This window comes from Pongo pygmaeus, chromosome 12, assembly GCF_028885625.2.
Source record: "Pongo pygmaeus isolate AG05252 chromosome 12, NHGRI_mPonPyg2-v2.0_pri, whole genome shotgun sequence".
NCBI classification, from domain to species: Eukaryota; Metazoa; Chordata; class Mammalia; order Primates; family Hominidae; genus Pongo; species Pongo pygmaeus.
Window position 1 is genome coordinate 75,354,370 of NC_072385.2, and position 25,432 is coordinate 75,379,801.

At 32.6% G+C, this 25,432-nt stretch overlaps 1 protein-coding gene across 2 annotated transcripts in view; it reads left to right on the top strand.

Moving 5' to 3' along the window:
• FANCL (FA complementation group L) overlaps positions 1-25,432 on the top strand; it is a 76,251-nt gene that overhangs the window by 30,786 nt on the left and 20,033 nt on the right. Inside the window, exons 6-7 of one of the 2 annotated variants that reach the window (XM_054472331.2) lie at positions 6,680-6,776; positions 12,226-12,309. In XM_054472331.2, the coding sequence (XP_054328306.1) occupies positions 6,680-6,776; positions 12,226-12,309 (181 nt within the window). The remainder of the gene's footprint in view (positions 1-6,679; positions 6,777-12,225; positions 12,310-25,432) is intronic. The other variant, XM_054472339.2, reaches the window with a different exon arrangement.

A 25,432-nucleotide genomic window follows, 5' to 3' on the forward strand; every position in this document is an offset into this window, starting at 1 on the left:
AGCTCTTGTATCAGCATGATCTGGATGTGAGACATGGAGTCAAAGGAGATAATTTTGGAGCTTTAAGATTTGACTGTCCTGCTGGATTTTGGACTTGCATGGGGCCTGCAGCTCCCTTGTTTTGGCCAATTCCTCCCATTTGGAATGGCTGTATTTATCCAATGCCTATACCCCTGTTGTATCTAGGAAGTAACTAACTTGCTTTTGATTTTATAGGCTCATTGGTGGAAGAGACTTGCCTTGTCTTAGATGAGACTTTGGACTGTGGACTTTTGAGTTAATGATGAAATAAGTTAAGACTTTGGGGGCCCTGTTGGGAAGGCATGATTGGTTTTGAAATGTGAGGACATTTGGGGAGGGGTCAGGGGTGGAATGATATGGTTTGACTCTGTGTCCCTACCCAAGTCTCATCTTGAATTGTACTCCCACAGTTCTCATGTATTGTGGGAGGGACCTGGTGGGTGATAATTTAATCATGAGGGCGGTTTCCCCTATACTGTTCTCGTGGTAATGAATAAGTGTCACAAGATGTGATGGTTTTATTAGGGGTTTCTGCTTTTGCATCTTCCTCATTCTCTCTTTGCTGCCATCCGTGTAAGATGGGACTTATTCCTCCTTGCATTGCACCATAATTGTGAGCCTTCCCCAGCCACATGGAACCGTGAGTCCAATTAAGCTGTTTTCTTTTGTAAATTGCCAAGTCTTGGGTATGTCCTAGCAGCGTGAAAAGAGACTAATACACTTTATAAGATACATTTATTGTAATAATCATATGTTCCTAGATAATTCAGAAGTTAAGTGGTTCTAGTAGAAATGTGCTGATACTTTTGTCCTTTTTAAACAATATATTATTTATCATTTAGAGTGAGTACCATTCAACTAGTTGAACTTTTCAAGTTTGTCTTGGGAAAGAGCTAACTGAGTTTTACTAAATCTGATGTGCGAACTGGGAGATTGTCAACATATATTGTTAGGTTTTTGATTAAGCCCACTATCTTAGAAGCTGATTAATGGTGATATTTTGTATAATTGTTAATGCATTTTGAAGATTTGTAACATATTGGGGAAATGGAGATTCTTGTTCATACTAAATTCATTCCAATAATTATACCAGAGCTTTAATTCTGGCTTATCTGCTGTGTGATCTTGGGCAAACTTAATCTCTTTAAGTCACATTTTTTCATTTTTTAAAGGAAGCTAATCATACCTAATAATAAAGATTTCAAAGAGGCATGTTATGTGACTCATATAGTTCCCAGTGTAAAGTAGGTGTATCAGGTTGTTGAGATACTAGTTCAACTGACTGTCAGACTGCGTGTGAGTTTTATAGTACTTAATTAGTGTTATGACTTAATTACAACCAATAATGATAATTTTCTGTAAAACATAACAGCATAGACATGAACCAGTTAAACTGAAAACCTTTATAAATAGGATGATTTTTCTTCATACATAAATCCATGTCATTGAATAACTGCAAATTATCTAGTAGTAAAAAAAAATCATGTTTTTCTAGGTTGGTAATATGCTTAACAGTATTTAATTAAAACAGTTTGCTTTCAGCTATTGTTTGAAACTTACACATGAATCAGTAAATGTGAACCAGTCTGATAACATCCTTTACATTTTCATATATACATGGAACATGGTACACTGACACATACATAGGAATATAAAACTTTCATATTCCTTATTAAAAAGTGTATTATGTGTTTGGCAAGCTAAAACTTACATGAAAAGGAGCAATGTGAGTTTGGAGAAATTTGCAGTATTTTGGGCTACAAATAATTTAGGAGAGTTCTTAGAGGAGATGAATGTTGGGATAAGCTTTGAAGGAATACACAGAGCCTTTAAAGGGAAGGAATGGTGAAGGCAAGGTTGTAGCAATAGAAATGTGCAATTTATTTTTTGACTTTGGAGTAGATCAGTTGCTCACATAAGGAGATTAACATATTAGGGCTAAACTGAGGGGTCTTGACTACGAGGCTAATGATTCTCTATATGCAGGTGGTAGGGACTCATTGAATATTTTTGAGCAAGGGATTGATATGATTAAACATGTATTTAGGAAGATTAGACACAGAAGGCAGAATGGATTGGTGTACAGAGAGGAAGTAAAGACACCCATTAGGAAGATTGTTTCTAGTAATCTAGATATGAAGTAGTTAATGCTTAAACTTGAGAGTGACAATAAAAATGGAAACTTGGATGCTTTATTCAAACATGAAGGTCTTCAGTCTGTCTTTTGAAGCAGTCTGCCTGTTGATGTTAATACTACTTAAAGGCATCTAGATGGCTAAAGAAAATAAAAGCTAAATAACTTAAACTCTTGGTCAATATAAGTGCAATATTTTATGAGCTATATAAAACACATTTCTTCTACTTTGTTTTACTTGATAACATTCAGCTATTAACAGGGACAACTACAAAAACATTCCTGAAGCTTTATTAACAAACATTTTAAATGTTTAAAAAATTTAACTTATAAAGAAATATAGCAAATGATAAATACAAAGTAGAGTTCCAAAAGTAAAGTATTTTATTTCTTTAGATTTTATACTTCAGTTTTATATTTGCTTTGTCAATTTTAGAATATGCTTAGCTTAGTGAAAATATCTAAACTCCTTCTAAATACAAATCTTAATTCTTATTTTGTGGGCTTATTGCTAGCATTTTATTTAAAAATTTGAGCTTTCCAATGATGATAGTTTCCTAAATCATTATTTGAATGATTTATATTTTATTTAAATGAGTAAAAGTTATTTATTTCCTGTTGTCTAAAGTGAGATGTCCAACTTAAAATAGACTTAAAAAAAATTTAGTGACATGGTCTCTCTCTTTCACCAAGGCCAGAGTGCAGTGGTGCCATCGTAGCTCACTGCAACCTCAAACTTTTGGGCTCAAGCAATGCTTCTGCCTCAGTCTCCTGAATAGCTGGAACTACAGGTGCACGCCACTGTGACGAATTAGTTTAAAAAAGTTTTTTGTAAAGATGAGGTCTCACTGTGTCGCCCAGGCTGGTCTTGAACCCTTGGGCTCAAGTAATCCTCCCCTCAGCTTCCCAGAGTGCTGGGATTATAGGCATGAGTCACTGTGTCCGACATGAAATAGACTTTCTTAGACAAACTGATTTGATATCACTTGTAAGAGTTTATCACTCTTTTTTTCCTTTAAGATCTCTTCCATACACCAAACACCAAGATTTTTTTTTCTGTCATAAATTGATACAAATAGTCTCTATTAGTTATATCATAGGCTAGGCTACTATTAACAAAGAGAAATGTAAATCCTCCGTAGTTGAAACAAGGTAGAATTTTATTCATCTCTCATTTAACAATTCAGAGGTAGGCAGATGGTCAAGAGTGGGTTGGTGCCTCTCTTCACAAAGACATTCAAGAATCCAGGTTTCTTTTGTTTCTCAGTTATCCGCTGTGACTGCATTGTTCAGTAGCCACATGCAGCTATTGACATTTACATGTAAATTAACTTAAATAAAAAACCCACTAGCCACATTTTAAGTCCCTCGTAGACACATGGCTGGTGGCTACCGTTTTAAACAGTGCAGATATCTCATACCTTCATCATCATAGAGTGTTTTGTTGGTTAGTGCTTTATAGAGTGTTGTTCCTGTCCTCATGATCTTTGCTAGCTCATATTGGCCTGTCCAAGTTGTAGTCTACAGGAAAGGAGTGTAAGAGGAGGGAAGAGAGGAAAGCATAGTTCTGTTATAAATGATCCCCCAAAAGCACACATCACTTGTGCTTGTAGTCCACTGGCCAAAATGTAGTTATATGCCCCCACCTCCTTGCAAGGGCAGCTAGGACAAATCACTAGCTGGGTGAACTGGATCCTGCTAAAACTTGGTTTTGTTGAGAGTTGGGTGGGGGCAGGGATCCTATTACCAAACTGGAGAAGGTGAGTTAAATACTAGAGGGCAATTGACAATCAAGGTCACATATACTCAACCTATTAATAATCACAGTAAGGTTTCTTTCCATGCCCCAAACAAAGTGACCAGGAAGCAGCATGGGTAAAATGTACCTTGATTTTAAATGGCCATGCTGATATTAACCTAGAATTATAAATGTTTTTTACTGCTTTATTTAAATTATGTCTTAAAGTTTAACAAAATCAACCTCATGGCCATTTTGGCTTACAGGCCATATTTTTGAGCGTGGCACTTTTTCTGTAGTGTATTACCTCTCTGACTTACATTGTGGGATGATGATAATTTTATGTTATGTGATTACAAACAAAGAACTAAAGAGCTTTTATTTCTGTGTTATTTTATAGATGTTAAAAAATGATTTTAAACATTGTGATGGTGAGCAACAATGTGAAGTACAGAAAGTAGTAGGTGGTGATTTAGTTTTTTATTCCACCCCTCTTAAACGTGCATGCCTTCTCTCTCCCTCCATATATTCATCATGGTTATGAACTATTTAAGGATTATAAAGAAAAGCAGTCTCCCATATTATTTTCTATCCCCAGTCTTATTCTTTGAGACAAATACTTTGAAATATTCATGTTTACAACTTCCATGTTTCAAAATAATCTGCCTACATGCAATATTTCTTTATTTTCTTTATTATTTAGTAATGAACTGATTACTATAATGAAAAAGAATTTAGCTAATGTATTATTTCTGTTTTCCTTCTTTTTTTTTATTTTTCCATTAGCTTTACTGTTTGTTTCGTAAACCTCTTTCACGTCCATTCAATTAAAGATGGTATCTCTTGACTTTAAAATTAGCAGTTACAGATTTTATTGTTTCTAATTTTCCATTCTGGTATCTTTCCCATTTCTACTTCCCAATTTTTGTCAATTATTCATTTTAAATTGTAGTAGTCAAATATATTTACATTAGTCTCTATAACTAGAATTAAGTCTTTTAGCATTGCGTATTCCTGTATTCTAAAAATTGTAACTAGTAACAGTTTAATTTTTTACGACTACATAAATATTTTTAACTGAAAAGTTAGTGGCAGGGTAATTACAATTTTTTAACGCAGTTTTATTGTTTATAATTTGGTTTAAAATTTCTATTTCCCCCTTTTGTCATGCACTTGAAAATTCCCATAATTTCTGCCAGTATATCAGTCATACTTTCTATCCTGAACACTGCATTTTTGCCAGCTGTTTCTGCCTGGAGTCCTTGTTCTCTCTTCTTTTCTGTTTTATCAGCTAGTGCTCTTTTAACTACTCTACATTTTCCTAAAAGTTATTGAAATTTGCTTTAATTAATACTATTCCTTCTTTTTTTGTAACTGTAGGTTTATACCTTTGAAACATTTTTTTAAATGATTAATTTTTTTGGAAGTAGAGAATATAAATGCATGTGCTTAACATCTTGAATCTGAAGTGTGGAAGTTTTAAGAGTTGGGTATTGATATATCTGAACTTTAGAGTCATATGGTAAAACGTGATAAAGACATTCTAATTTTTTTTGGAGGTGAAGTGTTTACAGATATAGCTGAAAGAAAATATAGTCATTGTTATTTTTATGTGTATAAAACACTTTCTAGAATAGTTTTACTTTTGTTTTCTAAGACCCTAGACTTTCTACAGATTATGATAAAATTTCCATTCTATTATTGAAGATAGATATCTTCAGATTTAGATATATTTTCATTACAGTGTTTCATAACTTCATTGTGCATTTCTTGAAATTAGCCCATTTTATCATTATATAGTACCTGGTCAGTATCTAAATGGCATATAGTGATATTAAAAAAATATATTTCCTAAGTTAGGAGGCTTATATTCTGAACTCCAATGGGTCTTACTATCAGCCTGGGTGATAAGTTTTACAATACTCTTAGACTACTTTTTATCTTTATAAGAGAATAGTATTGTAAAAATGTCAAAAATATCCATATGCCCAGTTCACTAGTAAATATACTGCTAAATTTGAACCTTTTTGGCAGTAGCTTACGCTACTCAAGGGACTATGTTTTTACAGAATGATATATTTCAAAGGACATTGGTTTCCATTGTAGAAAATTCATGCATTTAGAGTAACTTAAAGCCAAAACAGTTGTGCTTGTGCTATATGTTTAGAATATTAGTCATCTTGAATACATGCATAGGTTAAGTGTCAGAAGCTATATATCGTGCAGAAAGAAAATTTATTGTTAGGAGACCAGGCTGTACCTGTGCTTATACAGCATTTTCCTTAGAGGATCAATTTCAGTATATGAACAAATACCAGCTAGATTTTTATACAGTAACATTATTGATAATATAGGAGAAGTTCATTGAGGAGAAAAACAAAGGGAACATAAAAGTCTCATACTGTATGAAACTACAGAAATGGATCAAAGAGTTTGACAGGAAGTTTAATGTGTACATAAGTAGAGGCTGACAGGAACATGCTGTGTGTGCCAAAGGTTCCAGTGATGGAAAACTGAAACATAGTGCTCACTGACCACAGCATGAGCCTTGACACACATTGTAAATAATCCAGAGATGTATGACTGCATTAAGTGCTAGGCTGGTGTATGAACGGCAGTAAATCTATAGCAGCAGAAAGGGTTGGCATGCAGAAATTGCTCTGATTAATTTTTATAATGGATTAATAGGAATATAGCAAATATTTTCATTTCAAATTCTACCATCTCCAGTTCCCCTCTCCAGCCCTCCCCGGTGTGATCATTTTTTATTCTCCTCTGCTCACCAGACTTGTGTATGCAGATACCTGCTTCAGTACCATCAAGTTAAAAGCAGAAGATGCTTCTGGTAGAGAGCATTTAATCACTCTCAAGTTGAAGGCAAAGGTATGTGCCTCGTTAAACTGTTATTGTGATCAGGAAATACTTTGTGAAATGAACTCTGTGAATGCTCTCAATGTAAAGAAGTGCTAGTTGCATCTAAAAATACATATATCATGCTTTAAAACATTGATTTTGGAAAGCCTCAGAGAATTTATTCACCACGTTTCCAAAAGCCTAGACAGTTTTATGTCATATTTTAGTTCAAATTTGCTCAAAATACAGAGTTTATGACAAATACTACAAATACAATTTTATAGACTCAGAGTACCATGGTGTTAATTTTGTAACATCCTGTGTAGACGACAGTGGACACTTCCACTATCCCAAATTGTACTGAGAAAATCTTTTGCATTCAACTGTTACTGTAAATTTCTTTTGTAGTTCTTATTCTTATCTGTGATCCCCACTCCCTAACACAAACAACACATATGCATAGTTTTTTATAGTTTGTTTGCTTTGGCTGGGGTTTGTTGACTTAAGTATTTTAAGAATTTGCAGAGGTTATGCCTCTATTTATATAGATCCCTTATAGGATAGTGATCTGTAATCACAAATTTTATTGGCACAAAACATGGTAGTTTCATCTTTATTTTTTAGTTCTAAATTGTGAATCTGGACACATAAGTAAAATAAACAAGTTTAGCATATTAATCATTTACCTAGTAATCACTGGAGAAACATGAGAATTTGAAGAAAACCAGGACGTCCAACTTTTTTTTTGTTGTTGTTCTTGGAGTCATCAATCAACTCTTTTTCGGAAGATTGTAGTGATGAAAAGATCAATTGTGTTTGTCCTTTTTAAAAATGTGTCAGGCATTTAAGCGTTCCACAAGAGAAAATTAATATATAAAGCTGTACTGGATGACACAGAAAAGTTGATATCTTATAGTGGTTCTATAACAGACAGGTTGAGAAATGACTGATTCTCTTTCACACACAGAATGTGTAGGTCTAATATTAAGATCCATATGTGATAAGTCTTGGAAAAAATTAGTGGGATGGAAATCTCATTATTTGTAAAATAAGTTAGATAATTATTTTTATTAAATTGAGAAGATTTTTATTTTCTTTTTTAGTTTGTAAAGGTGTGCTTTTTTTTTTTTTTTTAAGAGAAATTTGCCTTTATCTTTCCGAAGGGTCACATGTTGCCAGTGGCAAGGGTTCTGTCATTTCCTTCAAAGCTCTATTTGTTTATATTTTGTACCTTAGTAAAATTAGCTGTTTTTCTATGAAGACCAAAACTAAAGATTTTAAATATACCTTGTCCTCATTTTTACAAGCTCTTCTACTTCCTAAGAAGATGTTGCTGTAAATTTGTGCTGCTTTTAACTATACCTACAAGATTTTAATCCAAGTTGATGACATGTAGTTCATTTATTGGTAGTATTCAGAGTGAGGATGTGACAATTTAATATGGTCCATTTTGTCTGCTTTTTTCTATACTTTTTCAGGGTAGATAAGATGATGCTTTTAGTATTTCTCTGGAGAATATTTTCCAGGGTCAGTTTTGCAACATCTATAGTTACGAAGCACTTTTATGGATACTCTTGTGAAAGAGAAGAGAAAGCTTTATTTAAGCTGGGAAGGAATTTGGCAAAAAAAAAAAAAAAAAAACTGTTTTGGAAAAACAAAAGTATTTAACTGAATCTTATGTTGGAATGAGTTATTAGAATCTTTATTTCTCAATTTAGTTTAGCTTTTATATATACACCACAGCTGTCTTTGAGATGTGGTAATTTTTTTTTTAGGAAAAAAAAGTTAGTTCTAGATTATGAATTTGGACAAATAAGCAGAATAAACAAGTTCAGCATATTAATCATTTACCTAGTAATCACTGGGGAAACATGAGAATTTGAAGAAAACCAGGAAGTCTTTTTTTTTTTTTTTTTAGGAAAAATGTGTAGGTATATATAAAACCACCAGCAACTAATTGTCAAAACTTTTACTTTCAAAAGTAGTTTACAACAACAAAAACTCCACATATAGGAATATTAACTGAAAAATATTTTAGGAAACAAAAATTTTAGGGAAAAATAAAAAGAAATTGGGCCTGGGATTGTTAGTCAACTACACTAATAGTTGAAACGTTAACTGTATGTTAAGAGTATGTTATGCAAAATCTTAATCCAAACTAAGTTTTAAGTGGAATGCTGAATTTTTTTTATTAATAACATACCTCAAAGTAGGCTTTTTTCATAACTACACAAACCTTTATTACTTGATTTTTAAAATATACAGTAAATAAATGCATTTGTTTTATTTATTCTGGAATACATACTTTCCCGATTCTACCACTTCCCCTCATGATCTCCAAGAAACTCACAAAGAAAACAAATACCTATTTTGACAAGATGTCCTTTATTAAAAGTAAATATGTAAATAAAAAAGTAGAAGTAAACCAGATAAATTTTGTAGTTTTTATAGGTATATTTTTGTGCAATACTTACAGTGCATTCAGTACTGAATTACCTTTGCTTTACAAAAGAAGTAGCCCAGGGCTTCCTCAGCTTTGGTCAAGATCAGTACTACTTGAAAAACAAATTACAAATATGTATCAGAGGGTGGGCACTCTTTCTCTGCTACAATTTGTATGTATTTACTTGGGGATCAGCCTTACTGCTTAGGTAGTCCAATCACAGAACAGACTTGGTTAAAATTTGTCTTAGAATATTTAATATTATAGAGTCTAAAAAATATTGTGTGTGATAAAAATATATACTTAATATTATGTAATCTTTTTTTTTTAGTTATTGATTTGATTTTCTGCAAATGAGATTTGGAGAACTATGTTTTACTTGAAAATAATTAAATACTATACTTATTTTTCAGTTAATATTCCTATGTGATATGGAGCTTTTGTTGTTGTAAATTACTTTTGAAAGGAAAAGTTTTGCCAATTAGTTGCCAGTGATTTTATATATACCTATACAGCTTACTATTGAAAAGTATCTTAATTTTGATCAAGTTACTTTGTTATGTTGTATTTAGTCATCTACATTGTAGTTAATACTATTATAATTCAGAAGCTATTCTGAAAATGAATATCTAGTATGCTAGTTTGTATTTTAATATTTATGATAAATCATCCACTTATATAAATGTTCTTTTTAAGCTCTGTACTATTATGTGAAGTTTGTTACATAAACAAAATTGATTTTTCACATGAATGTAATTAACACATATTGCAAATATTCATTTAACTCAGATATGAATTAAAGCCACTTGCATAAAGATCAGTCTAATTTATTATATACATATTGTATTACAGATATAAAAATATATTTGAAAGATGTCATTATCTCAGAAACTACATACTGGACTCATTTTTATACGTAGGATCATATATTTACTCTAACTTGCTTTTTTGTTTAACTATTTGTGGATCTCTTTCCATATCAGTACATTGATACCATTTACTATACTGAATCCTACTTGAATGTAGTATCTTACTCTCTTTTAGCATAATGAGCTGTGTATGTACTTAATGGGGCCACAGATACTTTACTTTGTGTATCTACTCCAAATACAGTAAACATTTCATTAATGTCTTATTTTATCTAGATTGATGATTCATTGAAGTTAGAGAGTTGATATTGTTCATTGTCAGCATCACCAAGATAAATAGCAGCAACTCAAAATGAACTAAATTTTCCATTTTTGACCCTTAGAGGTTTCAAGTGCACATTATTTTTAAAGAATTCTGACATTTTAGAGGGAAAAGAGACTTTGTAACACTTTCAGTTGAGTTTTGTCATTTTTACATGTGAAACAGCCAGAGAAATTAAATGACTTGTTCAAGATCATACAACTTAGCAGAGCTGGAACCAAAGCAAGCTGAGGTCTCTGTCTACATTTACTTTGAGATAATCACGATTTTTAAATATGGTATACAAATTGTTTTTCCAGTGATTACAGCAATGATACTCTGAAGCACATCATCTGATATTTTTAATTGTCTGAAATAGAACTTCCTCTTTTAATTTCAGCATGATCTTTTTTCTTTTTTTTTTTCCCAGAAGTAGACCACTGGAATATTTTTATATGATTTTTTATGTATTTGCCTTTGTGTTAATTAGTTCTACATAGCCAGATACCATTAGTCAGAGTGTATATTGATAGTAAATCTTTTTAGCCAAATTATTGTTGTAGCTAAATGTTAATTTTTTGAAAGTGTTGATTTCAAATGTTTGTTAAATACTGTAGTGATTTTTTTGTTCCCTTTTACTTACCCAGCAGAGTACTGAAAAATAAGAGGCTGAAAAAAGTGAAAGCCTAAAACTTCTTTTAAATATTTTGTCAAATGAAAGTTTTCCTAAAACTAATTTTCTTTCAGTACATTTAGCTTTTTAATGGAAAGAAATGGGTATTTTTAATTACATGTGACTTTGAAGAATCAGAATTGGATTATAGACAAATCATTAAGTATGATTCTCTAATAAGGAAATGGATTTTAAGAAATTTTATCTTTTGCCTTTGTTAGAAACTTGGTTTGTCCTCATGACTGCCACTTTTTATATGACTAGTTGAAGAAATAATTTTGTATTTAGCAGTCTTTCAAAGGTTTTTCTTGCTAAAAACTGTTTTATTTTTTCTTAATAAGCCAGAGGATATTTCATTCTTTTTATTTATCTTCTTGCTAAAATTAATATCTTTAATATGGAAAATAATTTTTTAAATTGACAGCTATATGTATTCATTTTTGTGCATTTCTTAATTCCTTTAACTGATACTGCCTATTTAAATAGTGACTGATGCTATTTGAAATTAAATTTAGGACTAGAAGAAAATTAGATATCAACTAATTTGACCTCTTATTTTAAAGATAAACAGAGATCCAGTTTGGTTCGTTCCTCAAATCATAACTTCAGCAGCTGACCCAACACTGACTTAATTCATTACCTTTCACTCAACACCGATTGCTTTGGCACTTCCAAATCACCAAACTTTCACCTCCATAGGTTGACTATAAATAAGCTCTTCACATCACTATGAAAGTGGAGCAAAAATATTTGTATGTAATACATTTGCAGTTATAATAATATGTTTTCCTCCAATATTTCTAGGTTTTTTTTTTTTTTTTTTTTTGAGATGGAGTCTCACTCTGTCACCCAGGCTGGAGTACAGTGGTGCAATCTCGGCTCACTGCCATCTCCGCCTCCCAGGTTCACGCCATTCTCCTGCCTCAGCCTCCCAAGTAGCTGGGACTACAGGCATCCACCACAACACCCGGCTAATTTTTTGTATTTTTTAGTAGAGGCGGGGTTTCACCGTATTAGCCAGGATGATCTCCATCTCCTGACCTTGTGATCCGCCCGCCTCGGCCTCCCAAAGTGCTGGGATTACAGGTGTGAGCCACCGCGCCCGGCCCCTAATATATCTAGTTTTTCTACAATACCTCAGTGATATTAACACACAGAAGCAAAAATGGTCTAATTTTATGCTTTTTTAATAGTATCCTGCAGAATCACCAGATTATTTTGTGGATTTTCCTGTTCCATTTTGTGCTTCCTGGACACCTCAGGTAAATTCTCCTCAGGTAAATTCTTAAAATTCGTTTTAAGTAATTAAAAAGTACAGTTGTCCCAGAGTATCCATGGGGGGATTATTTCTTGGGCCGTCTGTGAATAGCAAAATCCATGGATACCCAAATCTCTTATATAAAATGGGACTTTGTTTATAGCCTGTACACACTCTTCTGTATACTTTAAGTTATCTCTAGATTATAATACCTAATACAATGCATATGCCATGTAAGTAGTTGTTATACTGTAAATAGTTTTGTTATTTATTTATTTTTGAATATTTTCTGTCTGCAGTTGGTTGAATCTGCACATGTGGAATCCATGGGTAGGGGAAACTGTAACTGTTTTTACTCAGGTAGTCATTATAGGTTATGAAGTAATCTTTTTTTTTTTTCAGTTTTCCTTAAGCATTTATTTATAAACACACCTTCTATAATGCTTCTTTTATATTTCCTTACAGTTAATGTCCATTTTCTTTCTCCCTCTCTACACGCACACACAAACACACCCACTCACACCCACACCCACGCATAAATACACACACATGCACACACACACACACCATCCAGCCTGTAGATATTTATGCTTCATTTTCAGTAAACATGCAGAAGCACTTTTGACAGACATTTTCCTTTAAATTTAAATTCCAAAGAACTCTGTAGAAAGCAGTGAATGGTAACTGAAGAGTTGAGTGAAATTTTTCATATTGCTAAAACTTTTGACATTGATTACATAATATCAGAGAATCCTTTTCAGAGGAGAATGAATTGTGACTGAAAACATAAACCTTGCCATTTCTACTCCATTTTTATTGTTTTAAAGTATTTGTCCTTAGTTCATCTTTGAACTTTGATTATATTCTTTTATTTTGTGCTTTAGAACATTCAATATTTTGAGTAAAGAATACAGAAGATTCTCCTGCTTCTGTCAGTTGAATTTCGCAGTACATTGATGATATTAGCAAGATAATGTTTTTTAGAAGTGCATTGTAAACTATAACATAGATATAAGGTGGTATGATTATCAGTACTACTACACCATTTCATGTGTGTGATTTTTAAGGAATGTGGCACAATGTGATTAGTTAGGGCATAGTTCTTTCACCAGGTAAATTGTGGCAGTTGATAGCAAAATGGAGAGAACATTTTTATTCTTAGGCAAAGAGACAAAACATTTCTAGTGACATTTTGCAAATATTCTGTAAATGGAGGCTACTCATTTTGGCTGTAAAATTTTGGTTAGATTAAATAAAAAATTATGCTTGTATTTTAAAACATAAATACATGAGTAAAGTTAAATATATAAGAAATTAGTAAAAAAATAAAAAGCCTAATAGGATTTAAATAGTCTTGTCAAGGCCAAAATGCCATTTTAATTATATATTGTATTTATCCAAAAATTATTTTTCTGATATTCTTTCTTTGTTTTTTTTTAAAGTCCCAATCTCCCCACATTGGAAGTTGAGAAGACATAGCAAAATAGAGAAGAGAGAGCCTGTAATTTGCTTTTGGTATTTTGATGTATGCAATAAGTAAAATACTATGTTGATTTTTGTTTTTCTATTAAAGAATTGGAATTATGCATAAATTTTATAGCTTTCTTTTTTTATTTAAAAAAAAATTCATGAAACCCATGTCCCTTTTTTTAAAATACACATTTTCTATTTGGCTCTGGAAGTTTAATCTGATGTTTTAAGTGAGATCATGAGAAAATATTATAGCTAGGTTGTGTTTCTCTTTCCAGGTGTTATTTCTAAATTATAGTTTAATATTTATCACAATTCCAAGGTTGAAAAATACACTGTTTATGAGTTTCTTTGTGTTTTAGATGTAGATAATTCTAGAAGTTTCCCCAGGCATTTGTCTGTGGAAAAGTTTGCAATGCCATGAAAAGATTGTTTAGTACTTACTTTATTTTGTTATTTCACAAAATTAGTTTATGACTCTCTACTAGACTGGAAAGTCTTTGAAGGCAATTTCTTTTAAATTTTATATCCACATGCTCAGTGCCTTATTCATATAAGCATGGAATAAATATTATATTAATAATATTAATTCAAATTTAAGTTTCAGGTTTAATTGGGTCGTACAAGATTTGTTTTGTAGTGACTCTAAGAAAATGTAGGATTAGTAGTAATGAGTGTTATAAATTCTTAATTTGTGGAATATACTGAAATTCTAAGCAAAATACAGATAGATTAAAACAGCCTTTTATCACAACTCAGATTTGACAAATGTTAATATTTTGTCACTTTTGGTTCAGATACATCTATATTTCTCTTTCTCTTAAAAATAAAATGTTTTAAGAATAGCTAAGACTTGACCCCCTTTGTGTCCCTCCTTCCCATCTTTCCTTTCTTTGCTTCTCTCCCTTTAAATAGTAACTGTTTACCCAAAATTGGTATATAGGCCATCCGTGCATACTTTTTTGCCATATTTGTTTATGCCATATTTGCAGTCTCTTTTTTTAACATTATATAATTTCAGTGATTTATCTATAATCTTATGTTTGTCTACTATATTTATTTTAAATACTTTATATTATTCCATTATGTTAATCGGCAACTTGATTTATCTGTAGCATTACTGATAAGGCTGTTCACAAATTCTGACAAACAGTGCTGCAGGGAACATCCTTCCACGTTTCCTTGTGCACATGTATGAGACTTTTAGTATGGGTTTTTCCTAGAAGTGAAAATGCTGGATTTCAGGCTATGTGCCTCTTTGGGGTTACGCAAGATGGACAGATTGCCTTCCCTAGTTGGTTGTGTAAGTTTATATTCCCATTCAGCAATGCATATTCTTTCCAAGCTTTAGTCTCATCTTAGTCTGACCTTCTTATAAGATTATAGTTATTATTGTGTCCATAGCCTTAGCCTATATTTTTTTCTTTTTATTATAACCATTTTATCTGTATTTTGATATTAATTTTTTGTTAGTTATATGGGATATAAGTATCTCTGTGACATGTCTTTTAACTTTATATTTTGTCATACAGAGTTTAACTTTCAGTCTGGTCACATCCTTCTCTTGTGGTTTCTGTTGTGTTTCAAATAAAATCTTTCATATATTTTTCTGAAAAGATATTCTGCCATAGTTCAGAGAGTTATTTTTGCTATTTAAGTATTTAAGTATGAGTTAGCCCCTATTTTCTATATGCTTATACAATTTGAATCTGTCTTCTTCATTTTTGTGGGTTGGGGGCTGATTTCACAGTTTTTCTTTTACACATGCCATTAATATTTAGAAAGTTTAAAAAATATATCATTTACCTATAAGATTCTGGCTGTATCTCATGAGGACTTTGGATGGTACCAGCAGTGTGAACTCTGAGTCTTTTAGACGTGATAAGAGTGTTGATAGTTTATGTTTTGAAAATAAGAAGAAATGTGAGACTTCTTTGTTATGTGTGATATTTTTTAATTGGCTGGCTGAAAACAATTCTGCTTGTGGGAGTTTTTTTAAAACAATTTTTAAACAGTTGTCTCTCGTAAGCAATATAAATGTTAGTGTTGTAGTTTAATAGCAGAGTTAGATTTAAGAGATGGTAAATAGATTTCAGATAATTGATTTTTTAAAAATCCCTTTCTGCTTTTGTGTATTTCCTCTTTGGAGTCAGTGTTTCTGGACTTTAAACTTGGAAGATCTTTCTTTTTCTTTTTTTTTTTTTTTTGTAATATAATAGACATGGCTTTGTGGCATCCATATTAAAAATGGGTAATTTTCCTTATGGTCCCTGTCTTCCTGCTGGGTTGATAATGTTTTGATGTATTTTTCTTTTGCTCTGATGAGAGGTCTGCTGCTGCTGCTCTGACATATTCATTTGGATGAATAATTATAACTTGCACAATGTCAAGCTGAAGATGGTAGGGTTTTGTGCGTCATGACAAGTCTAGTAGCCAGTGCAGGTGTCTCACAGCATGATTAGCAACAGCCAGTGTATTCTGGCTCAGAGAAGACATTTAGAGTAGTAAGAAATCAGCACCAAGGGCAAGGCTGCTGCTACTATTGCTGCCATGATACGTGCCAAAGAAACACAAAGTGCTTCTCAAAGACAAGTGTCTAAGCACCTCTTTCTAGATATTTGCTTTATTTGTTTGCTCAGTTGATCTTTTATAGATTTTAGCACAGACGATGAGAACATCTCATAATTTTATTCTACTTCCTAACATCACAAATGCTTCAAAATATATCTTTAGTAATTGTTTTAGAATTTTACATATGGGTCAGATGTGTAAATACTCTTGACTGAGACTGTAGAATGCCTTAGTGTCAGATTTTAAGTGCACTGATATTATGATTATAAAAAAATGAAATTCCTTTTGTCCAGGTCACTGATCAAGCAAAAATGGATGTTAAAATTGCGATTTTGCCTGTAAGTGTGCCACTAAGTGCAGGCTTGGTGAAGTATTCTTGCCATGGGCAGTTGGAATCCTCAGGTTCAGGGTGGTATAGTAAATAGTGGTCTTTATATTTTTTATCATGGAAATCTTATATTCTTGGAATAATGCCATGAATGCAAGAAGAGCAAAACTAATGATAAAGCCTCTGGCTGATAATCTTATGGTGAATGAAGAATTTGTAATTAAAGGAGGCAGTCCTATTACATAGCAGGGAGCATGATCCATTAGTTAGAGCAGTATACTAGCAGTTGGGTATTCTAAGTTGTGTTTACAGTTCAGCCATTAATTTAATTGTATTAGTTCAGACAAGTCACATAACTGCCCTTTGCCTCAGTTCATATGTACTGTATATGGAAATGGTGAACCTTTTTTCTTTCATGGATATGTAAAGAAAAATAAATTGGATTTAAAACAAACACAGTGTTGGGGCAAATCCCCCAGTTTTTCACCGTAATGATCCTGTGGAAGTTCTTTTGACCAACTGGATTTTTTTTCTTTCCATTTTTTCCTCTGCTGTTTTTGTTGGAGGACTTATAGTAGTGGAATTTTATTCACTCTTAAATTGGTTAATTTTGTATGCTTTTTCTTTCTTGGCAATCTTACTGTTGCCACAGTGGTATGGCTGAAAAGACATCAAAGGGATCAAAAGAAAGAAAATTTATTATTGAGATTATGTGATATGGTAGAAAAAGTATCAGCGTAGGAGTCATTTGACCTATAGACTTAGTCACCTGTCAGCTGCCTTTCATTTTTCTTTCTTGATAGCTAATTATTTATTTAAAAAGCAGCCTGTATTGATTCTAAAAAAGAAGAGAAAGAGGAAAAATACAAGCAACTAAAATTAAAATGTAAAGTTACCATTAATGCTTTTTTTAGGCAGTAGTATTGAGACGTCATTGTATAATTATTTTACAACTATGCTTGTCACTTAACAAAGTTTCATTTTAAAAATATCGTTGATAATACTGTACATTTGTTATTCCAAATAATTCTTAGAATTACTTGGGTTTTAGTTACAATTGGGTTTACGTTTATCCAGCAAATTAAGAATTAATATGGCCAAAATCTAGAAAAACATTATCTCTGCATTTACTTAGGTCCTTCAGTAAAGTAGCAATGATTTCTTAATCTACCTGTTACATATTTTTGTTGAATTTTTTCTTAAGTATTTTAAATTTTTTGTTATTTTTAATGCAGTCTGTTTAATTGTATTTTTTAGTTGATCATCAGAATGTGAGCAAGCTGTTAATTTTTTAAAATGTTATATTTTGATCAAATATGTGAACATAGCTTCAGAAGTTAAGTTTGCAACTTTTTTGTTGTTGTTGTTGTTTTTGTTTTTTTTTTTTTTTTTAGAAAAAACAGCATAGCCTTCATCTCACCTGTTTCTCCAGGGGCAAACACTTTTGGCTGTTAGCTGATTCTTTCAGTAGTAATTTGTCATTACATGCTTTTGTATTTATACATAAGCGTGTAATAAATACATGCTTATGTATTTATTTATGTAAGTTTTAAGCAATGCCTAAAACTTTTTGTTTTGGGCATTATCTACTGAATTCCACTGTAGATAATGAGGAGTTTGTTGTTTTCTCTACCTGCCCTCACTCCATCCTACCTTCCTGCTTTCCCCAAATAACTATATTGTAATTTGGATGATAATATTCAGTGTTCACATTATTATGAAGATATTTGTATCCTATGTAGATATAAGTAATGTGGTTACTTATGTCTAATGTAATGTGGTTAACTGTGATGAATTTTCCTTTGTCACCCTCATTTTTATTATTCCTACAAGTCACTTTTTTTTAAACTTTTCCATTTCTTTAGTTTTCTAAGTTGTTATAACTCATTCAACCTCCATATACTAAAATACCAATGATATTTCTTAAGTAAATGTGTTTTATGGGCAGTGGGATGGATATATGACTTTGAATCTCACTTACTTGCCAGATTAAAGAAGATATTATATCGCTATAGTTTCAGTTGATTTCTAAGATTATAAAAATTGGTTTAAGCTTTGTAGAGGATTTGAGATCTGTGCATTTTGAGCACATGAGATACTTATGGAATGGCAAAGCTCTCCCATGAATTTAAAGACCCAAAGAGACTAGTTACATGGAACAGGTTTTTTTAATCAAATGCCTTCATTGGTACATTAATTGATTTACTTGCTGATGTTAATAAATATGACTTTATTATAGACCTTCACAGTAGGCTTCATATCTGCTCAGCCACTGTAGCATAGTATAAAGAGAATACAGGGTCTAGAAGTCTGGTTCAAATTCTGGCTCTGTCTTTACCAGGTGCGTGACCTTGTGTAAATTACTTATTTATAAAAAGAGAGAAATAATATCTGTGTCATAGATTACATATGAGAACAAATTGAGGTGTTGTGTATGAAAATAATTTTGAATTGTAAAATGCTGTACAAATGTACAAAGTGATGTAGGGAGTTAATGCAGTTTGTAAACTGGTGAACTCTTAATATAGTGAGAGCTAATATGGGCAAAGAAGTAATCTCTCTCCATGTGTAATGATATTGTATATTTGTGTATTTATACACACATCTGTCAGACAGCAATTATTATCTATATATTGAATTACGTATACATTAAAGACTTTAAAGACAGCATTTTATTTGCGTGCGATAAACAAGGAGTTTTCTGTGTTCAAAAATGAAATAGGGATGATTAATGAAAAATCATGGTCAATCTCACCAGGCTACGTGGATGTGGAAAGTGACTACATATACATTGTACTATAAATAACAGAGATAAGAGATGTTGAGAGAAATACTGTTTGGTTTCACAGTTTTATTGGTTAATATATTATGAGTACTTCGATGAACTTAATGCTAAATGTTATGGTTTGGAGTAACTCAGTAAAATATTCTTATATAGCAGATGTCCTAAGTAAGAGGAAACATGTGAGTGTCAGTCTCAAATGACTCCTTTAATGTTGTGATCAATATTTTAAAATACTTTTGGATAAAAATTATTTTTTTCAATATTAGTGAAGCAAATTTATTTTAATGTGAGTATAATTTATTAACATTCTTTCTCTCATGTTTTGTTCCTGACAGGGACTTTGGTAAATTGATACACTATGTCTATATGTGTATTTGAATTTTTTTTATAATCCAGGGGGTAATTTGGAATATGTGGGTGTTTATATGCTTGTGCATGCATGCATGTATGTGTGTATATGTTTTAAACCTTCATTTCTGAAAAACATCCCCATTGGAGAATAAAGATCCAATAGGTTGAAGACAGAAATGATAGATACTTCAGTGACAAAAAGTGTTAATACAAATATGACCTCCTAGCATCACTAAGAAATGTTAATACTTAGAGCTAGAAAATACTCCCCCCTCATCTTTTTGTGCCAAAATAAAAGTTGAATATTAGAAGCCAAACCAATTTATTAGGTAGATATAGAGTTGGAAAATATTGGCATTTGTAAATAGTAGAGACACTGAGACAGTAATTAATTAATTAAATGATGTCACTGTTAGTTCCTTGGCTCTGGCTATGAGAATAACATTGTCAGCTAGCAGCAAACTGGTATTCTTTCTATTAGTTTTGAACTTATTTGATGTAAAGGTTTTTATGATTTTTTTTATTTCATTGATTTTAGAGTGATGAAAAATTAGATATAGCTAACTTTTTTCTTTAGGGATGGTAGCACCCTTTTGGGTATAACCTAACTGGAACAAAAAGCTAGTCTTTTTTCTTTTTTCTTTCTTTTTTTCTGGTCCACTAATTGGCTTGGCTTTTTTTTTTTTCTTTTTCTTTTTGAATAGTCCACAATATAGGATGCTAAGGATAAGATTGAAAGTACCTACTTATTTTCAGCATGTGCTTGAGGAGCTTTCTTTCACTTTTCAAAAGTGGAATTGCTATAGTTACTCTGTGATGGCTACACATGAGGTGACTATGTTTCATTTGGTCCTGTGGGCAGATACCCTTTTCATATGAATGAAAAACACTAGCAAATTTTTTAAATGATCAGTGATCCGTGATCAGTTATAGTCAAAATAACTTAGGTATAGAAGAGGTGATATGTTCTTTATGGATTGCTTTGACAGATAACAGTATTTGACCAAACAAATTCAGTTACAGATATACCTGTAGAAAGAGTTGAAAACATCAATGAAGCCTGTAAGTAACTTCAAATGAAATGAATATTTAGATTTATCACCTGTTTAAAGATACCTGATGGAGATATTGCAAGTAATACTAAAATTAAATTTCTTAAAAAGCTTTATTTCTTAATATTTTCTTATTCTATTTATACTTTTGGAATCTCCCAAAGATAAAAAAAAAAAAAAGGATTATTAGAGGATTTATCTGCAAGTATTATAGGAAAGAATAAAAAAGATCAGAATTGAAAGCAACTGTTGCAAGTACCAGAAAATTATGCTATTAATTTAAGTGTCATCAGAGCACAAAAGATCACATTCTGGCACTTTGTGGAAATTATTAAAATACTGGAAATAATAGTACTTAAGATGAAGATATTGTACTCTAAGATCTGGTTAAGTGACTGACATTATTACTTCACTTCAGGTATTATGAAAGTAACAAAATGCTTTTAAAGATAATAAGCGTTACATTCTGAGATTGGCAGTGTTCATACTTTTCTGCTTAAGTGCTTTCCTAGCTCAACATAATTTAATAACAGTTATGGGGAAATAGCTAACATCTTAGTTCCCACATGTGTCTTTCCCCCTTCTCCACTATATACACATTTATATATCTGTATATACACATAAAAGTAATACAGTTTTATTCTTTTAAGTGTTGGGTGTATGAACTCTTCTGCAATCTTTGTCGTTACTATGAGGATTGTTACTATTTTGTGTTTTTTAAGTTCCAAATTGTTGAGAAAACTAACGAGAAGCTGTTAGTTTCTACACATCTACTGCTGTGTAGATCCATTACTGTTCAGAAATCAGAATGACTGGTTTTTTAAATAGCTTTATTGAGATATAATTGACATGCAGTAAACTGAATGTATCTAAGGTGTACAGTTTGCTGAGTTTTGACAAATATCTACACCCATTAAATTGTCACCACAATCAGGATAATAAACACATCCATCACATCCCAGTCACCTCCTTCCTCATTATTTTCCCTCCCTTTAGTCCTTCTCAACCTTCCCCCAGGGCCTCAGGCAACTACTGATGTGCTTTATGCTACCATTGATTTGTTTGCAGTTTACTGAATCTTCTATAATTCTGTGTACTTTTCTATGCCAGTCTTTTTTCCTTGGCGTAATTACTTGGAGATTCAACCATGTTGTAGCATGTAATATAGTTCATTCTTTTTTTGCTAAGTATTGATGGATGTGCCACATATTGGCCATTCACCTTTTGATGGGCATATGGGTTGTTTTCAGAATTTGGCTAGTAAAATTTTCTCCAAATTGATATAGAGATTCAATGCAATTGCAATCAAAATCCCAACAGCTCTTTTTTTTTTTTCCTAATTTAAGAAATTGATAAAATTATGGCTGGTCGCAATGTCTCACACCCGTAATCCCAGCACTTTAGGAGGCCGAGACGAGAGGATTGATTGAGTCCAGCAGTTGGAGACCATCTGGGCAACATGGCGAAACCTCGTTTCTACAAAAAATACAAAAATCAGCTGGGTGTGGGGGCAATGTGTCTGTAGTCCCCCAGCTACTCAGGAGGCTGAGGTGGGAGGATCAGTTGAGCTCAGGAGCTCAAGGTTGCAGTGAGCTGTGATCATGCCACTGTACTTCAGCCTGGGTGACAGAGAGACCCTATCTCAAAAAAAAAAAAAAAAAAAAAAAACCCGAAATTAACAGAATTATTCCAAAATGTATGTGCAAAGGTCCTATGATAGTTAAAATAACTCTGAAAAAGAACAAAATTAGAAGACTAACACAACCTGATTTCAAGACTTAAAAATCTACTTTTTTCAGGATAATATGGTATTTTCATAAAGGTAGACAAGTAGATCACTGGAATAGATAATTCAGAAATATACCCATACATATACAGACAGCTGTTTTCAATGAAGGTACAAAGATAGTTTAGTGGAGGAAGGACAGTCTTTCAACACATGGTGCTGAGACAATTAGATATCTGTAAGTGAAAATGACCTCATTGATCCATATACAAAAATTAACTTATAATGAATTATAAACGTAATGTAAAAACGTAAATATAAAGCTTCTAGAAGAAAACAGGAAAAAGTGTTTGTAACTCTAGGCTAGGCAGATATTTCTTAGTATAACACCAAATGCAAGGTCCAAAAAAGAACAAATTGATAAATTGGTCTTCATCAAAATTAAAAATTTCTGTTCTTGAAAGACACTATTAAGAGAATTAGAAGCTAGACTAGAAAATGTTTGCAAATCATATATCTGATGTGTTTAAAATATATAAAGAACTCTCAAAGCTCAATAATAAAACTCAAAATGGACGACGTTTTATGTATACACACGTTCTAGATTTTTCAAGTATAACACTTTTACTACCATTAAAGCTTTATATAAATTTATTTCATGTGTAAAAAGTTTTCAGAATATATTTACTTAGCTCTTAGAGAATTGAACTTATGTCAATTGCTTGTCTTTTTTTGCCTAGAAATCAGGTAATTCTTGCTTCCAACTTCACTTTCTTTGCAACACTTTTTTTTATTATTAGACTTTTAAGTTTTAGGGTACATGTGCACAACGTGCAGGTTTGTTACATATGTATACATGTGCCATGTTGGTTTGCTGCTCCCATTAACTTGTCATTTGCATTAGGTATTTCTCCTAATGCTATCCCTTCCCCATCGCCCCCCACCCCACGACAGGCCCCCGTGTGTGATGTTCCCTGCCCTGTGTCCAAGTGTTCTCATTGTTCAGTTCTCACCTATGAGTGAGAACATGTGGTGTTTGGTTTTCTGTCCTCGCGATAGTTTGCTGAGAATGATAGTTTCCAGCTTCATCCATGTCCCTACAAAGGACATGTACTCATCCTTTTTTATGGCTGCATAGTATTCCATGGTGTATATGTGACATATTTTCTTAATCCATTCTATCATTGATGGACATTTGGGTTGGTTCCAAGTCTTTGCTGTTGTGAATCATGCTGCAATAAATATATATGTGCATGTGTTTTTATAGTAGCATGATTTCTAATCCTTTGAGTATATACCCAGTAATGGGATTGCTGGGTCAAATGGTATTTCTAGTTCTAGATTCTTGAGGAATCGCCACACTGTCTTCCACAATGGTTGAACTAGTTTACACTCCCACCAACAGTGTAAAAGCGTTCCTGTTTCTCCACGTCTTCCAGCACCTGTTGTTTCCTGACTTTTTAATGATTGCCATTCTAAGTGGTGTGAGATGATATCTCATTCTGGTTTTGATTTTTGCAACACTTTTTACTCAACCACATTGCTTCAGTCAGCTTCATGGTGGTGTATGTTGACAAAACAATTCACCGCAGTTCTGCCACTTTACTTCTTTTTGGCCCAGGGATTTTCTAATGCTCTAAGACCAAGGATGCTTGTGGGAGCCACCAGGCATACATACATATCTACACCTGTAAGTGTGAGAGACTGAATCCCCATTAGGGTAATTCACCCAGTGGTATGGAAGCCAGAAAAAAATGCTCTTGCATTCTGGTTCTTGGACAGGAATTCTGAGGAACTTTTTCTACAGCTTCTTACAGAGCTACCATTGACTACAACCAGCTTGAAAGCACATCCTTATTTTGGCATTCCCTACTGTGTTTCACTCTTTCCAGTCCCCACTCTTCGTTCCCTGAGTTCACTTCCGGTAAATTTTCCCCATACATGTCCTTGTCTCTGGCTTTGCTTTCTGGGGAAATCTCAAGCTTGGGCCAGTTGTCGTTGTTATATGCCACAGATGAAGATATGTAGGACAAGGGTCCAAATATACCAATCATACTTATGGCCCAGAAATTTACCTTCTTAAAGAAAATTCTGATGTTTGCTTTTTGATTATTTGACTTATTTTTCAAGACTGAACAAAACCTATGCAATTATAAATGACCTCCTAAGCAGTATAACTTGGCAGGCCTTCTTTAAAATCAATTTATAAATCAAAGGCTGCACTAGGCTCCTGTCAAATTATTTCCTTGCCCCTAGAAAATTGTAATCTTGTTCATAGTTGCTGTCGGCTTCCTTTGACTTGTCACTATTTGAAAAATTTTCTGTGACTTCTGTATAACTAACAGTGGGTAATAGGCACTGACTTCTTAGCTGCACTTGTACCTAGTTTGTAGAATGTAAGAAAAGTGTTTCTCAATATTTCAGTGATAGGTACTAATATGTTTTTAAAAATGTTTAGACCTAAGTGTACAAGTAATTCAGCAGTAGAAAATAACACTGTACAAGCCAAACTATTGATTCCTTGACTAAAATTACATTCCCTAGTCATGGAACTAACAAAATTTTTGTTTATCTCCTTTTTCATTGACTTGTGCTTCTTAAGCAATAATCCAAAAATGAGATACATTTTAAGGCTTTAGAATAATGATACCCAGTTTTCGAGTGGTTTATTTCATTTATTAAACATGAGCAAGGATAACCAACCCTGTCCTTACCCTGCTTAATTATCGGGGTCTTTGACTCATTCATAACTTCCAGCATAAAAATTGGCAAGCATTGCCAAAAGCAACTGATGGTGCTTCAGTGTTATAAGACTACTCAGGAAGTAGAATAAGCCATTAGTTTTTTGTAAGGTCATGA